The sequence below is a fragment of the Micromys minutus genome, assembly GCF_963924665.1.
Source record: "Micromys minutus genome assembly, chromosome: 12".
Lineage (NCBI taxonomy): Eukaryota > Metazoa > Chordata > Mammalia > Rodentia > Muridae > Micromys > Micromys minutus.
The window spans coordinates 35,193,894-35,212,896 of record NC_137981.1 but is presented as its reverse complement, the minus strand read 5'-3'; the positions used below and the strand labels follow the sequence as shown (position 1 = coordinate 35,212,896).

The following is a 19,003-nucleotide window of genomic DNA, read 5'->3' as shown; positions in this document are numbered from 1 at the left end:
GCCCTCCCCAGCTTTGTCTCCAGAATGGTCCCTGTCACTCCAGTGGTAATCTAAAAGAGGCCAGTTCCCACCCACTAGGCAGTGCCAACCTGTACAATCAGAACACTCAGTGCAGAGGGTAGGAGCACTGAAAAGATAAAGAACCTCTTTAAAACAGATTTTTTCCCCACACATTTTTTTTCATAATTATAGCTTTAAGAGCTTATGGTGATGGGAAAAAACTGGCTACTTAAGAAAAATTAGGAGTCTCGTCTGGCAGGAGAGAATTCCCCAGGGGACAGTGCACTGTCATTCTTTTCAGAGTCCCCCAAAGAAGCCCCCGTACCAACATCTGCACATTGGCCTGATATATGGCCAGCCTGCCCCACTATGGCCAAGGCCTTGTGTTTTAATTAAAAACACTCTGCATGGCACTAGATATGGTGTCTCCCACCGTTTATGCAACCATAGAGTCTGAGGAGATACAAACAGAATGTGCTGCAGATGTGTCAGAGGCTATGGCCTACTGACTCACCACCACATCCCAAATTCCAGCCTCCGAGAGCCTCCCTGTGAAAATAGGAAGTTCAAACAAACAGCCCCTTCTGCAGCTTTGCACAGCCTCCAGCAGTTCTTCTAGCTGAGGAAGAAGGTTGGCCTGGGGACAGGAGCTACCCATAGGATCAAAACTATGACTTCATACTTGCTTTCTTCCTTGATAAATAAAAGTCCTCTGGCCACACATGGGTTTGTACCAGGCCATTCCCCTTTCCCTTCTTAATGTCTTCTTTTTTGTTTTGGTTTTAAGCTACAAAAGTCAGATCTTTTGAGTAGTTGCCACCCTACTGTGAGCTCCCACAGAGAATGTATGAGGGGCAAGGCTAGCCTAATTTAATCATCTGTGGGTCTCTACCCTGAGCATCTTCATTCCCAGACAAGCACCAGCAGCTAGGTTTTATTTGGGGTTGCCTGGCCATCCCTGGGCTTTCCCAAAGCAGCCCCTGCCTCCAAGAGTTTAAAGACCTATCAGCCCTCTGGTCACCTTAAGCCACCCAGCTATCAATGGGGAAGTGTCCTCCCCAGCACAGCCCTGGGTAAGATTGATTTAGGTTATCTGTAGGCCCTGACCCCACAGCTCCCACAGACCAAGGCTGCCAGGAGTTTTCCAGGCATGGTAAGTTTTGGAATGATGTTTAGAAGAAACATGCTGGTACTTCAGGAGCAGAGAGAGAGGACTTGTACGTTAGGAAGTGATGTCAGCTTGCGTTAGAGTCCCAGACAGTGCTCGGATGTCCTTGGCAGAATATGGCACTGGTATCTCTGTCAGCATCTCTGTTTTCTGTCACCATGCACAATACTGGGCCTGTCTCCAGTCCTGACAGTGTCTTTTCAGATCAGGTTAGTGCCAGCCCAGAGACCAAGTCTGCTTCCCTGCACAGAGCCCCTTTGTTTGAAGCCTGCCCTTTTGTCATTAACACACTCAATGTCTATTTAAATCTGACAGTGAGTGCAGTATCTGTTTTCCCATCAAGAGATCATTGACAATATTAATAACTCACGTCCCTGCCTCATTTTCCAAGTGCTGACACCTAGCCGCAGTCTCCTGCATTCATCAAACAGCCCTCTCCCGCCAGGATGTCTATAAACAGTCTTGCTTCCAGGCCCAAAGAGACAAGGCAGGCCTTAAAAAGGACTTTTTTCAGTGCCAACCAGAGATGTGTAAGCATGGCTCAGGATGCAGCCCGGGCCCATGTTCCAGGAACACTGTTTTCCATCTGTTTGCATCTAGAGGGGAAATTCAGCATGGAGAGAAAACAGAATGCCCGGATGTGCGGGCAAGTTTATGGACAGACAGTGGTGTGTGTGTACATGACCGCCTGTCATGAATTTTGCTCGTGAGAAGAACTATGTTCTTTATGATATCTGGGAGTCTTATCCCCATCTTTTTATAAAATGCACACTGTTCTGGTACCATAGAAAGAAATTCCCATCCTTTGTACTGTCCCTCCAGATTTTTTTGAGGGTTCACTTGAACCAGCCAGGTTTAAGACCTCTAAGTCCTTTGTGGGGTTTCCCATGCTTCTGAGGCATACTCAGCCAAGCCACTGAGGGAGGTAGAATGGGACCAGACCAGCCCTTAGACCACCAGCATTCTGGCATCAATGATGACGTTAGCACGACCCAAGGCTCTATAAAATACAATAAAGGGAGCAGTTCTGTGCCAATAGCTCAAAGAATGGGTCACAAGAAAGTGAGGTTTCACACAGGCTCAATATTTCCAGGCACTTGACCAATACCGAAAACCAGAAAGTGGGGACTAGAGACGTGGAGAGGCAGGAAAGCCAAGTCAAGCAGGAAGAATAGCCCACAATAAAGCTGTCTATAGCAACCCAGCAAGAAAAGAACCAGGTCCCAAATGATGTCATCTTGTCCCTCCTCCAACTCTAAGAGCTCCTGGGACCCGGGTATCTTTCAAGTTTGCCTCTGACTATCCAAAAGAGGGCACAGCTACACTAACTACCCTTACAAGTTTTTACACGTTATTTTAATCCTTATTTCAGAGCAAAGTTTAGAGAATGTAGAGGCAGATTGATAAAGTACTTGCCGTTAAGCATGAGGACCTGAGTTTGATCCCCAATGCCCACATAAAAAAAGGCAGTATACAGCTGTGTACATCTGTATTTTCAAAGATGAGGCTGAGCAGGAGGAGCCAATTCCATGCACTCCAGTGTGAAAAGAGACAAAAAAAAAAAGTAGATGCTATTTGAGAAAAAGGAAGACAGTTAACTGACATCAACCTGTGACCTCCAAAGACATATACATGTACACATACGTAATACATAGCACACACACCCATTCCCTAAACACACATGTACTGACATCCACATACCTAATATAAATACATCCACACAAATCCCCATACATACAGAGTGTAAACACTTGTAATGCTAACATGTCATGTGGAAAACATGTCTCATCTCAGATCAATGAAGATTGGTGAGTGTCGCTGTCACACTGCCAAAGTGATGAAATAAATAATCATGTACCAAGGAGGTGATTTTCACAGGCAGGTGTGTGGCTCATGGATTGGTCTTTCTTTCCTTCCTTTGTCACCTACTCGCTTCAGAGTTTTAAGTCCCATTTTTCTTCAGACAGTTACGTGCAAAAGAATTTTAGGAAAGATAAAGGAGGTTAAAAATACCAACAGAAGTCATAAATATTTTCTTGGGGGAATACTTTTTATTTTTACTAATAATCTTAAAGAGTTTTCACTATAACTAGTATCTTCTGGATGTTTATTCTGTAGTGATGACTGTTAAATCCAGACACTTCCAAATTCTAGTTAAGCTCTATTCTTCCAAGTTACCATCCTTAGCTTTTGATTTCTTTTTTTAAAAACAGAGTCTCACTATGAAGCCAAGGTTAGACTTGAACTTCACCATCCTCTACTCTACCCAACTACAGGGTTACAGGCATGCACTTCCCGGCATAGAATTGTGGGTATTTGTAATATGTTAGGACTAATTGATTAGAGCATCTGCTCCTCTTCTAAGGCTGTGTTTCATTGTGAAGTATCCCAAAACTACCACAAAGGACAGAAAAGTTTCATAAGGAGCCAGAAATTATGTATGATGTCAAATTGAGGATGAAAATCAAGTGCTTTATAACGTGAGAAATAAGTTGCGTCTACCTCAATGAGGTGCCTAGCAGTGGGAACATCTAATTCCAAAGGCATTTATTACTGCTTGCACTGTCTTCAATCAGCACACCCTCTCTTCTTTAATCACCCAACATGGGTTTGAAGCCCCCCCAGGATTTGGAAAATCTTCTCTGTAAGTCAACAAGATTGATTTCCAATAGAGAACTTCAAGATAGTCACGTTCTACAAAGATTATCCCATGGTCTTCACTTTGGCTGGGTTCATCCGATTTAAACTTAACATTTTATTCTTAGTTCTAAACTAAGAAAATCTGGGGGGGGGGGTCATGCTATATTCTGAGGAAACCATTTGTTAAATTAAAAAAGTTCTAATTATTTGAGGAAATCAAACATAAAGCAGGTATATCTAGGACTCTATACTTGGTAGTAATATTTTCTACAAGGTCACCTCTAAGGACAAGAAGGTGCTGTCTTTGTCATCTTAATCAGTTTTCTACTTCCCATCAAATTAGCAATCACCATGCATGCCTGTTTAATAACAGCTAGATTTCTGAACTATACAAATTATGCCACCAGTAATGATTTTTCTTTCTGTTTACAGGTGTCCTGGGGAAAGGTCACTATTTTTACTGTGGAAGAAACTCAGAGGGAAACAGGTTTATCCGAGATGACCAGCTCTGAAGCAGAATTCTGCACAACTTAGCCTGTTTCATGACAGTAAAATAAAATAAAATAAAGCAAGAAAAGGCACAGGCTGCCTTGGGTCTCTCTGAGAAGGCTGTGACTTCTGCTTTTTGGTACCTCATGTCTATTTAACCAGGCCTGTCACGATCATCCACCTCCCTTAGACTGTGACCAATGACATGATTGCCCTTAAGCAGGTCTCATCCACCAGGGTGATAGACAGCAGTGGTGCAGCACCAGGGTTGACAGCACAGACACCATGACAGATTGCCTGGTCCCTCCGTTGCTCACAGGGGAACAGGGTCACACCTGGGGCCTCCTCAGGCTTGCTCACTGACTGGGGTATAGTGAGGGAGGCTCTCTTGGGCGTGCCTTCTGAGTCATGGCACCAGCAGTTCTCCTTTGGTTTTTACTATATCTGTTCAGAAATGCCCATGGCCATATTTACCCTAAAAGGACAGGCAGCCATGTCCTTTGGATGTTATTTAAATGTTGTGACTAAGGAACAATGGTGTGATAGGCCAGGTTAGAAAACAAATGGGAGATTGTAGAAACTACCAGCAAACCAGACAGGTTTGATAGAACACGCACCTTTAAGGTTTCCCGCTTCTCTCAGAAGTCAGACCCATGGCTGATGAAACATGAAATAGATCTTTCTGTATCTTTGGTCATTTGCTTGCACTGAGATCACAGGAAAGCAAGCCCAACCAGGCTAGCCAAAGAACTGTCATTTTGTCTACGATTGTCCCAGTCAAGCCACTCTAGAAGGGATCTGAAAGCCTTTTTGCCATTGACACACCTCCTTTTCATAGTATGCTGTGTGTTCATTTCACTGGGTCTCCTAACTAAGATAGCAAATCCTCCAAAAATCCCTCCAAGCTATAGACATCAGGACAGTTGACAATGGCAAGTCAGTCATGGGGTACTCAGACTCTCTGAGCTGCTGGAGAAGGACCATCTTCCTCAGATATAGCCTATTTACATAGCTTCTGCTGTACTGAGTCAACTGGGCCTTGGAATAAAACATAGCCAGGATGAAAGGAGTCCTGAATGGAGATTGCACAACCTCCCTTCATCAGCTGTTGGGAGCAGCTCATGCTAAAGTCAAGTCCCCAAGACCATTAATAACTAGAGATTATACAACCTGCTCATAACCAGGGTTGAGTACCTTCTCTGTTTGATCTACACAACAGTGCTGAGAGCTAATGGTCTCCATTCACATCATTGGGTCCCACCTTGCCTCTTTGTTTAGAGGCGTCAGAACCTTTGGTCCACTGCATATTATGAGAAGCAAGGTTCTGTGCAAGGGCAGAGAGACTAGTCTGATGTCACAGCCAATCTAACAGCACATATATCCCTGTCTTCATAAAAGGCTTTAACCCTGCCTCAAACAATAAAAAAGCACTTGTGAACTGACCACAGAATTTTTCCATCTTTATTTTCTTACTTGTTTACTTTTCTTAATGTCAGAACCATTTGTATCACGGGCAGGAATGTCTCCCTCAATGTGAGCTTTGGAGGCAAAAAAGAAAAAAAAAATTGGAGTGAGTTATTGACCACACTGTTTTCCCCTCTTTGGGCTGTTTGTTTTCTTCCAGAATGGTGTAATAACTTCAATTAAGATTAGCTTTAATTATAACTTGCGTAAAGGCCAGCCTGGCAGTGTATTCATCTTAGTGGTAGAATTAAAGTGACTTTTGTTTTGCCTAAGTAGGGATGATGATAATGAATTATTGTTGGGTTGTGTACAATTCTGTCGTCTGTTGAGCAAGATCTGCCTTTCTAGAACTGGACTCTGGTCTGAGTTGGCAGAGGAGAAAGCCCTGAGCCTTGTTTATCTAAAATCTGTAGGAATTTCCCAAACCATGTTTACAACATAGGAAATTACAGGGTAATAAATTCATCTGAAACCCAGACATGTCTCATCCTCCCCTTTGCACCTGTTTGTCTTCCTTCTGCTGGGCTCCACACAGCTTATTCTTTGGGGAGCAGTCCCAGACAGCTGTATTTCCCCTTCCCAGGACACTGGTCTGAGTCCAGAGAACCAGGAGATGCATGGAATTCTGGAGCTCCCTGCTGCTTCAGCAAAGTCAGGGAGACTATCTTTTTCCTAACGAACATAATTTTATAGAGCAATTTGTTCCTAGGGGAGTACTGTTTTAGATGGTGGGAAATCCTATTAAAAGTGCTATCGCAATCATTGGCTCTTACCTTTACCAGCCTTGCTCATAAACCCTCCATCTGTTTGTTGCTTTAAATAGAAGTGCATTACAAAAGATTATCACTGGATTAGGCTGGAGGTCTCTGTGTTATATGTTTTCACATATTTATGTGTACTAAGGAATAAAAGAAAGTAAACTACAGACTAAATGAAGGGGTGTGTGTGTGTGTGTGTGTGTGTGTGTGTGTGTGTGTGTTACCAAGCTGTATTTTCACTACTTTGAAGGAAATCATTTTTCTTACTCTTTCTAAGAAATAGCCTTCTTAGTTAATATGTAGAATAAAACAATCTATGTGGCTCTGTCATAACCTCACCATGTCCCACACTGTGCTACTTGTAAGGGCAACCTACGTCAGATATGTGTCACTGCCTGATGATGCCCAGGGGAAATGCTACAGGGCTCACAGTGACTTTTCCTTGTTGTCCATCTGGTGCAGCTCATCTCATGTGACCTTCACTATCTGCTTACTCCAGTTTTGCCTCTAAGAAACCACCTTCACTGAAGAAGGATGCTACCATTAGTTGACTCTGGTGTCTAATTTGTGTGGTTACAGTATTGTAATCTGCCCTGAGTAACACAAGGGAAAGAAAAAGACCAGAAAAAGACTAAGCATTCTAGTCACTTGTTTGTGTGACATCTAGGTCATTGAATCTTGTCACAGTATCCTGTAATCTGTTGCTTACACCACTGTGTTCAGTTTTTACATTTTTATTGTATTTTTATTTAGTGTGGGTATGTGCACACACACACACACATGGCTGAATGCCACTGTTGCTGAATGGAAGTTAGAGGATAATTTTGTTGGAATCAGTTCTCTCCTTCCACCACATGGGTCCTGGAGATGAACTCAGGTTGTCATGCTTGTGGTGGGCACATATCTAGTCCCCACTGAACCATCTTTACAAAAGCATTGTCTTTTAATATTTGAAGAACATCTCAACAAAGCTACCTCTTTAAAATCATTGTCTTTCTACTGGATTCTTTGAAACTTCCCAGTATTGGTGGAGCTTTATTAGGTAATAATAACATCAATGTTAGTTCACTCTATGGTGGAATTGTAATCAATTGTGTCCTTTGTAAGAACTAACATATCACACTGTGTGAATACTCTCTTGATGGAGAACAGGATGTGACCCAGAGATAAGCAAAGCAAGACAAAAGGCTAAACTAGAAAAGAGGGGGTGATTTCTAATATGGAGTATGTAGTATGGATACGTAGTGGAACAAGGTTGGTTTGATTGGATAAATAAAATTATCCAAAGGAAGAGCATGGAAATAGTGCAGATGTGGAATCTTAGTGGATAAAGGATGGTTAGACACTGAGAAGAATGGATGAAGATAATTTTCCACTAATCCAAAGATGGAGGACTTTTTCTCTGCAAAATCAAGTCACATTTGACATTATTGGGTGGTGCCACAGGATATACTCAACACGTTACCCCAGCCGGAACAATGAAGCAGTGTGGAGCAGATTAGAGGTACCATGGGGACACATGTGCCTATGTATATGGCACTCAGGACCATTGCTGACTGGTTCTAGCTTGTGTCTAACAGCCCACAAAACCTACCATCCTAAGGTACATTTATCTAGACTAGATAAAAATGAAAAAAAAAAATGCTTGGGCAGAAAGATGAGAGAGAAAGCTTTACAGTCTTGTGAATCTTTATAAACTCATTAAGTTCAGAGCCAGACGAATATTTGGAAAAGGTACCACAACAATAAAGACAGCTGAGCAAACAGAAGGCATCTACATAAGGCAAAGATGCCAACAATAGCCTTTAATATTATACACCACTATCATTTGTATAGAAGACCAAGAACATAAAGCAGTTCTGATCAGTTAAAACCACAGCTTGATTTATTTTTGACTCACTCTCTGTCCTCCAGATAGTCCTTTCTGACTTTGAACCATCTTTCCAAACTATGATAGTATAGTTTTGTAAAGGTGTACACTCAGTTAGTCACTCCATAAGTATTTATTGGGCCACTGTGAAGAAACATTTGCTGTCAAAGAACTTCTGATACTGGGTCTCTTTAGGTAATTCCCCACAATGCCTATATATGCCTCATCTACGTGGACAAAATGAGTAACCCCTCCCTCCTTCCTGTGGCTACTGAAGTTAAATGGACTCCCTGATTATTCCATTACATGCAGAATTAATGCTATTGATTAGTCTCAAACACATTATATATTTGTTGTACTCAATTAGAACCAATGCCAATTCAGTCTACCAAATTGATATTTTAAGACATAACCAGGAAAAAAGCCATTTGCTATTAAAAATGAAAAGAATGGTAAAGACTGCAAACCTTAATGCAGGAACACAGAAATGAATGTTTGCATGGATGGACAGATGGACAGATGGATGGATGGATGGATGGATGGATGGATGGATGGATGGATGGAGAAAAAGATATTGATGAAATAGTTCAACAAAGAATTCAGAATTATTAAAGGACTATGGTTTAATAGAACTAGTAGAACAACTTGAGTATAGACAAGAAATTAAGTAAGGTTGGAAAACCTCAGATACAACTCTTAGAAATGAACTCGGTAAGACAAAAATTACACAGTCAAAAGCCTCAGTTATAGATGATGAGGAAAACCTTTTCTTTGAAACATCCCAATAAATAAAAAAATAAAAATAAGTAAATAAAGCTTCTGGGATGAATGAGGTACCACTGAGAAATAAATACTAAAATTTCATTTGAGTGAAAAGAAAAGTGAGAGTCAGAAAGCATACTCAATGAAATAATACCTGAAAATTTCCTGGAAAAAGGCAGGACAAATAGACTGGGTACAGAAGTTTCATAGAACACTGAACACAAAAGGCCCTCTGAGCACACATAATAAAAATCTCTAAAGTCCAAGACAAAGAGGAGAGTATAAATACAAAATTAATAAAACATGCCTAGTCCCATTTAAAATAATCTCCAATAGACTGACAATTGATTACAACATAAAGAGCTTCAGGTCACAATAAAATTATTTGATTTAACCCAAAGAGGGACAAACAAACTTGAAGAAATTCATCACAGTTACATCATCTTATAGAATAATCCTAAGAGAACTCTATATCTAGAAACTAAAAGTAAGCTATAATCCTGAAAACTTACAAAAAGACACCAAGAGCTAAATAGAGAAAAATGCCTTATTAACACAGTAAATCCTCATAATACAAAGAGGAACATGAAAGAAAGGGACAAGGAATATACAAAACAAACAAGAAAACAACACAATTATAGGAATAAAAATTTAAATGTCAATAGTAGCCTTGACTGTAAATGGGTTAAATTTCTCAATTAATTATGTAAACTGTGTTAACTGATTGAAAGAATATAACTTAATAATGTGCTGTCTACAAGAAACTCACATCAGGCATCCTGAAAGAAAAAGAATAGGAAAACATATTTAGCACAAATTGAAACTATAAATGATCATGAAGGTCTACACCTACATCAGACAAAATACACATTAAACAAATACTGTATAAAGATATAAGGAATATCACTTTAGGATGATCTTGGAATCAATTCAATAAAATCAGTGAATTGTTTATATATATATATATATATATATATATATATATATATATATATATATATACATACATACATACATTGCTATTGTAACTAGTATTATAAAACAAATATTATTCTATCTATATGTAGAGCACACAGTAATAATGGAGACACCAATGCCCTACGTTCATCAATGGTTAGACGATTTAGACAAACATCCAAGAAGAGAGTGAAACAGTATTCTCTATCAAATGGGTAAAAAAAACAACATTCAACGCCCAAAAGTACAAGTTCTTCCATTAACAAATAGAATGATTCTCAAAAACAGAGCACATATTAAACCACAAAATAAGTCTCAACAATGTCCAAAATCAAAACCATATAATGCATTTTTTCTCATAACAATGGAATAGAACTAGAAATTATCAACCAAGAAGAGTCTAGGAATTATACAGTTTCATAGAGACATGCCATGGAATGAACACTGGGTCACAGAGGAAATAAGAGATAAATTTATACATTTCTCAAAGCAAATACAAAATGGAAATACTACATCAAAATTTACACACTAGAGTAGCAGCAATATTAAGTGGGAAGTTTATAGCAATAATAAGTACAGACATCAGAAAAGAAAGATTTCAAATAAATAACAATAAATTTGAGAAAGAAATAAAAAAAGCAAAGCCCAAAATTAGCAGAAGAAATAACAACTATCAGAACAAAAATAATTGGATACTAAAATATATAGGACCAATAAAAGAGAGAATCGTTTTATAGAAAAGATAAACAAAATTGGCAAAACTTTGCCTGGGCTAATGAACAACAACAAAACGAGAAACTCAAGAATACCCTTGAGGCTGGGGATATCGACACTTGTCTTACAACTTATGCACAGGGTCCTAGCTTTCATTCACCCCAAAATGCTACAAACAAACAAAATAAAACACCCAAGTAAAATCAGAGGTGAAAAAATGAGCCACTGTAACTATGATATAAACCATGTCATGTAAAAAGAAAGTAATATTACAGATTAGTACAAATTACTTTACACCAACAAATTGGAAAACCCAGTGGGGGAATGTAAACTATCTGGAAATGTATCATATACTACAATTGGACTGATGTAACATAAAAAAGTGAACTCATTAATAATGAGACTGTATCATTAATGAATAGTCTATGATTTTAAAAAAAAACACTCCGTTAAATAAGTTCACTGCTAAATTTGAGTAAATACTTAAGAAAGAACTAACCCCAAATCTCAAATTAATCCAAAAACTGAAAAAGAGGAAATGCTTTCTAACTCATTCAATGGGACCATTTCCTGTAACTTTAGTTTTTTTAAAACCTACTTTCAATGATGGTTCTTAAATGCTTTAACCTCCCTTCTAGCCCACTACCCACCTGAGCTAGTAGAAAAGAAAGGATATAGGGAAAGTGAACCTGTTTAGAAATGGTTCTTTGGAATAACTCCCATCTGCATTGTCAGGAAATCAGCAGTTAAGTTCACAAGTCAGTAGCATGGTCAACAAGCAAAAACTACACAAAACTAGCAGCAGTCCAGTTCAGCAGAGTCAGGATAGTAAACACAAATCAGTAATGGTGACATTAACTTGCAGAGACAGCCCCACCTCAGCCTTGGCACAAGTCAGCAGGAGGGACCAGGGCTAACAGGAACACCAGGAGGAGTTCTCAGCTGTGCCTCTCTCAGTGAAGATTAGTCAAGGCTCAAGACCATCACAGGTTGCACACCTAGCACTAGCAGCAAGCCAAGCTCAAGCCTCAGTCACTGCCTGTTCAGTCCTATCTATACTCTACATTATGTGTCCTCCATGAGTCTTGCCTCACCGTGTGTCTTATCTGAGCATGTGAGCCTTAGCAAAACTCCACATGAATCTGCCTCAGCTGACATCCCTCTGCCAATCTCAATGCTGCAGAAGCATCAAGAAACTACAGCACACCACCAGAAGTTTCTGGTTCGTTTCTCTCTATGGAATCTTGACAAATGGAACTCAGCTACTCAATGTAAGGCAAACCAATACATGCCTGTCATTAATGAAGAATCCTTTGTCACTTGTCCTTTCATGTGCTTGCTTTAACAGAACATTTTCTTCCTGTGTGACTTTCCAAAACACCCTTAAATTTCCACTTCAATTTCCCTTCTAGCATAACCAGAAAAGGACGCGGAACCAACAGCAATAATCGATTAATTTTCCTAATGAACACAGATACAAAAAAAAATCAGCAAAATCACAATAAATGCAACCAAACAGTCCATCAAAGAGATTAATCGTGGTAATCAAGTGGGATTTATTCTGAGACTGCAAGGTGGGCAAAATAATCAAAAATAATCATAAACATTCACATATATGCACAATATACTTAAATAGTAAATGCTAAACATCATGTATTCATCTCAATAGATGTAGAGAAAACATTCCAAAAAAGTTAGCATTCCTTCACAATAAAAAAAGCCTAATTTATATAGAGAAGATATATGTTATATGTATATCAACATGCTAAAGTCTGTTGTGGCGAACCACATTCTGACATCATACCAAATGGAGACACACAAAGAATAAGGATATCTGTTCCCACTGTTCCTGTTTAACAAGGTGATGAAAGTTCCAGCCAGAACAATTAGGAAATAGACAGGGGAGGGGGGAGCATGCAAATAGTATGAATGCAAAAGAATCCCTTTCTTCAGATATTATAATTCCATACATAGAAAAGTCTCTTAAATAATATTCCATCAAATGATAATTAGAACTGACAAAAAAATCACACATGTGCATGCATGTGCATACACACACACACAGAGAGAGAGAGAGAGACAGAGACAGAGAGACAGAGACAGAGACAGAGAACAGACAAAGAACCAGCACGTTCAGTAAAACACCAAGATTCACAATTACTACAATCACAGAAATTAATAGCATCTCTACACAGATAATGAGCATGCTGACCAAAACCTATAAAAGCAGAAATTCTACTCCCTCAAATATCCTGAGAATGTAAAATATAAAATGAAAGATACCTGTAGTGAAAATAATAAAATACCCATGAAAAATTATGAGGGACATAAAGAAATGTTAAACAACCTCCCATGACTAAAGATTAAAAGAACAATGTTAAAATGTCCACACTTTCTCAATAGTTTACATATTCAATATAATACTCATTAAAACATCAATACTATTTTCCACAGAACCAAAATAATGATAACAACCCTAAAATGCAACCAAAGCAATGATCTCCAAATAACCAAAGTAGTTTTGAACAAACAGAACAAAGGGGAAGTGGTGTTTTAGACATGCTATGGAGCTATAATTGAACAGGAAGAAAGGAAGAGGAGAAGGAGGAGGAGGAGTAGAGAAAAGGAGGGGTGGGGGAAGGAGAGGAGAGGATGGGAGAGGGGAGCGAAGAGAGGGACGAGGGGAGAAGGGAAAGGAGACGAGAAGATCAAAACCCAGCATGATGGTAATTGCATAGGACACATAGAAGAATGAGACATACAAGAAACTCCAAAAGTAAATTCACACAACTTCAGCCAACTTCTTCACAAAGGAATCAGAACAAAACATTGGAGGAAAGATCTCCTCTTCAATAAATGGTACTAGGGTAATTGATGTACATATGCAACAGATTGAAACTAAATCCATATCTCTCCCCTGATAAGACTAATTTAAAACAAAGACTGAAATGAAAGACCTATACCTATATAGGATATAGGTACTATTATATAGGGTGTACAGGAGAAGAAAACAGAATGGAAATACTTCAGGACTAGGAGAGGAAAAAACTTGTGACCATGACTCCAAAATTACGGATAGTACAAGCAAAAACAGACATGATTACATCAAACTAAAGACTCTGTACAACCAAGAAAAGAGACTGTTCTTATTAGTTCTTTTGGCCTACTTGGCCCAACCTAAAAATAAAGAAATAAAATATGAGTAGAAGAACTGCCTGATCACACCTGTAGTCGTGTCTGCCAGTGTCTTTATTCCTAACCAAAGTATAACGTGATCTATCCCCTTCTGTGGCATCATTACTAAGCAGGTGATCCCAGGCTTTATAGTAAAGCTAGCTAAGCAGAAGCCAGTTAGTAGAATTCTTCTTTCTGCCCAGACTTCCTTCAATAGTGACCTGGAAGAACAAGCTGAATACAGCCTTCCCTCTCCCAAGTTGCTCTGGGTAATAGTGTTTAATCAGAAGCAATGGAAAAGTAAATTTCAAATAAGCTACACTACATGATCCACTACCATTCTGGATATGCATAAAAAGGAAAAGAACGAGCTTACAAAAGTAGATCTGCATATCTGTGATTAGGATAACACTAGTCACAACAGTTGAGAGATGGAATTTCCTAGATACTTGATGATGGGTAAGAAACATGGTGTATGTATACAAGACGGATTAATGTTCAGCCCTATGAAGAATGATATCTTAATTGGGAATAACTATATAAAGTAAAACAAGCCAGACACATAAATGTCCTCTCTTGTATGTGGAAACTAAAAGTTGATTCAAATACAATACAGTGATTATTAGAGGATGGGATGGAGACTGAGAGGTTAATTAAGGGATATTGGACAATGGGACCACAATCTAGTTAGAAGTAATCAGTCTTGATGTTCCTCAGCATTGTGGGTAACTACACTTCAAAATAACTTGCTAAATATTTTATAAATATCTAGAAGAGAGGAGCTCAATGGTCCAATACAAAATAAGGAGATGAAAATGATATTTTCCATGATATCTGTAGTCACTGTATGCAAGTGTTGAAGTGACAAGTTATAGCCCAGAAATATGTGTAATTGAGAAGATAGATCCACTCCATGTCTACAGAGCTTCATTAGACTGTATTCACAAACACCAACTAACACAAGCTTCTATAATCAAAGAAATTCTCACTAGGAGAGCCTCTGTGCCTTTTCTTCACTCTGGTTCAAGCACACATACTTTATGTGCTTTGGGACAATGAGGAATTGTGAGACAATAAACTGGATCAAGCCTGAAGCAGAACAGGAAAGTGAATGGCAATTGCTGGTATATAAATTGACACTGGGTGGACCCAGGGTATACTGGAGGGATGTCAGTGCAGGAGAGGATCCAGCAGTGCTATTTACTTACTCCTTGTAATATTTCCCAGACAGCCAGTAGTCTGCATGAATTGACTTGCAGTATACATAACAGACTAGAGATTGTATGTGTATTGAAATAGAAGCTCCTGTCCTTGACTCAATTAAACAATGACTCAAAAGTATTACAAGATATGTATGAGCAAGGCAAGATTTAAGGAGAAGTCAAAAGCAATATTATTTATAAATACACTCTTTTCAGATATTATCCTGGGTATCTAAGTCAAAAGTGAAAGCTCTTCCCTGCTCTAAGAGCTCAGTGAGAGTCAGTCCCTGCCTTGTGAAGCTACATTTTTTCTGATGATAAAGGCGTTGCTCAAAATATGTTTCAAACTTAACTATAAATCCTGGAAGATTGGATGGGTGGATGGATGGATAGGTAGATAGGTAGGTAGGTAGGTAGATAGATAGATAGATAGATAGATAGATAGATAGATAGGTAGGTAGGTAGGTAGGTAGGTAGGTAGGTAGGTAGGTAGGTAGGTAGGTAGGTAGATAAGTAGATAGGTAGATAGGTAGGTAGATTAGATAGATAGATAGATAGATAGATAGATAGATAGATAGATAGATAGATAGATAGATAGATGATAGGTATGAAAGTAGGTAGGTAGATTAGATAGATAGATGGATGGATGGATGGATGGATGGATGGATGGATGGATGGATGGATGGATACATGCATGCATGCATACATACATACATAGATACTAATGCATGTGAAAAAACAGCTAAATCAGCAAAATTCTTGTTTTAAAAAGTATAAAGACCTAAGTTCAATCCCAAGACCCTATATAAAAAAAGATGAACTCACAGTGTGTGCTTATTGGGGAGAGAACAATGGATCCCTGTGGGGCTTTGGCAGATCAGCCAGCTGAGACTAATTAGTGAGTTCTAGGTTCCAATGAGTAACCCACTCTCAAAAAAAAACAAAAACAAAAACAAAAACAAAAACAAAAACAAAAAACAAACCATACTGCATAAGCACTTTGGAAAAAACACCAAAGGTTGACCACTGGATTCCACACATGTCCACAGACAAGCTTGTATACCTTCATATAGAAACTTGAACATGTACATACACACACACACACACACACACACACACACACACACACACCTTTTATACATATTACGATATTTAACAAATCTTTGGTAAAATGATGCTCACAATGAAAACATGGAAGGAAATTGCATCACTAGCTTTACTTCCTACTTGAAGCATAATTAACCTTCCCTTCCCTAGAATACCTTGCCAAGATGAATAATGCCGCATACTCTTCATACCTCACATCCTGACCTTACACTCTGCCAAGGTGCGATCATTTGTTATGTTAAAAATGTAGAAAAGCCCCATTTCCGGGCTTTCATTTATGGCTTTTCTTTTAGTTTATAGATCCATAACTAGAAAGCCACTCAGAGATTCGCTTGCCTCTGCTTCCTAAGTGCCAGGATTGAAGTCACATGACCTCACCTGACCCAAAACACAGGATCTTGTATTGGCTTTTTCTTTTGTTTCTTGATGGTAGAGATTTTTGGTAGTGACATGCAGAAAAAGAGGCCAACTAAAACTTGTGGCCAGCTCCTTTTGCATAGTAAGTTCCAGGCCAGCTAAGGATACAAAGTGAGACTCTATCTCAAAAGCAAAAAGTAAAAACAAAAGAATGTCAATATATTTTTGGTTGTGAGCCTAGCTTTTCCTGGGCATATACCCAAAAGCTGCTCTAACATACAACAAGGACACATGCTCCACTAAGTTCATAAAAGCCTTATTTATAATAGCCAGAAGCTGGAAAGAACTCAGATGTCCTTCAACAGAGGAATGGATACAGAAAATGTGGTACATTTACATAATGGAGTACTACTCAGCTATTAAAATACAATGACTTAATGAAATTCTTAGGCAAATGGATAGATCTAGAAAATATCATCCTGAGTGAGGTAACCCAATCATACACACAAAAAACCAACCCATGGTATATACTTACAGATAAGTAGCTACTAACCCAAAATCCTAGAGTATCCAAGATACAATTCACAGACCACACAAAGCTCAAGAAGGATAACCAAGATGTCGATGCTTCAGTCCTTCTTAGAAGGGGGAACAAAAATATTCTCAGGAGAAAATACAGAGACAAAGTTTGGAGCAAAGACTGAAGGAAAGGTCATCCAGAGACTGCCCCACCTGGAGATCCAGTCCATATACAAACACCAAACACAGACAATATTGCTGATACCAAGAAGTACATGCTGACAGGAGCCTGATATACAGCTGTCTCCTGAGAGGCTCTGTCAGAGCCTGACAAATACAGAGGCAGATGCCTGCAGCCAACCACTGAACTAAGAACTGAGTCCTTAATGGAGGAGTTAGAAAAAGAGTTGAAGGGGTTTGCAACCCCCATAGGAACAATACCAACCAACCAGAGCTCCCAAGGGACTAAACCAATATCCAAAGATCCACATGGACTAACACATGGCTCCAGTTGCACATGTAGCAGAGGGTGGCCTTGTTGGGTATCAATGGGAGAAGAAACCCTTGGTCCTGCCAGTGCTCAATGCCACTGTGTATGGGGAGTATCAAGGTGGGGAGGCAGAAGAGGGTAGGCGGGAGGGTAAACACCCTCATAGAAGCAGGGAGAGATGGAATAGGGGAGATAGAAGAGAAAATGCATAAAATTTGAAATGTAAATAAAATATATCCAAAGCAAAAAAAGAAAAAACCCAAACAAACAAAAACTAGGAAAGAGATCAGGAGTCATAGATGCAAGCATCACCAACAAAATACAGGAGATAGAAGAGAGAATCTCAGGCTCAGAGGATACCATAGAAAACATTCATACAACAGTCAAAAAAAAAAAAAAAAAAAGAAAGAAAGAAAGAAAGAAAAGAAAAGAAAAAAGAAAAAATCTCATTATAGCATTTTGTAAATTCAAAGTTAATGGAAAAAGAAAAGGTTTTAATAAATTATTTGTCCCATGCCCTATCTCATGGGGCTTGCCATAGCAAGCCTTTTGTTTTGTTTTGTTTTGGTTTCTTTTGTTTTGTTTGTTGTTTTGATCCTTTTCAAAACCAGGGTTTGAAGATGGCTCAGTTAGTAAAGTGCTTGTTGTGAATGCCTGGAAGACTGACTGCAGGTCCCCAGCACTTGTACCAAAGCTGAGCAGAGCAGCCCTCATCTGAAACCATAGCATATGGTAGTGTAAGGGGACAAAACAGTGACAAGTGGGTACCTGGAGGACATTAGACAGCCTAGCTGAGTCTGTGAAAAACCATCTCAAAAGATAAAATGCAGGGGACTGTGGAAGATATCTGGTGTCAACCTCTGACATCCACATGCCTATGTGTACATACATATATGCATAAACACACACATTCTCATTCATTCTCATTCTATCTCTCTCTCTCTCTCTCTCTCTCTCTCTCTCTCTCTCTCTCTCTCTCTCTCTCTCTCTCTCTCTCTCTGACCAAGATTCTAATTTCTCTGGTACCCTGAAAGAATGGAGGTAGTTTTTATGATGTTTGAAAATCATACTGAGTGATATACATTCAAAGTTGTTGCGTATGTTGAATTTTAATGAGAAACACATATTTTAAAATACACTCAAATTTTTAAATATTGTTAACATACATTAGTAGCACTTAAATTTGTGAAACTATTAAAGCTTAAACTTACACAGACTCTTGGGACTCCCTGAATTATCTGGATCCTAAATCTTGGCTTTAATATGTGAATAATCATCTTCTCTGGGTCTCTGGTTTGCTTTTTAACTTTATATACTGTCTTTTGGGGAGCA

At 39.0% G+C, this 19,003-nt stretch overlaps 1 protein-coding gene across 2 annotated transcripts in view; it reads left to right on the top strand.

Annotated features, from left to right (window-relative positions):
* Positions 1-4,378, top strand: part of LRMDA (leucine rich melanocyte differentiation associated) — a gene marked incomplete at its 5' end in the record, with an annotated part of 952,780 nt that extends 948,402 nt beyond the window's left edge. For both annotated transcript variants that reach the window (XM_080926984.1, XM_080926985.1), the window contains one exon: positions 4,241-4,378. In XM_080926984.1, coding sequence (XP_080783110.1) covers positions 4,241-4,320 — 80 coding nt within the window. In that variant the 3' untranslated portion in view covers positions 4,321-4,378. The remainder of the gene's footprint in view (positions 1-4,240) is intronic.
* Between the last annotated feature and the right edge of the window lie 14,625 nt (positions 4,379-19,003).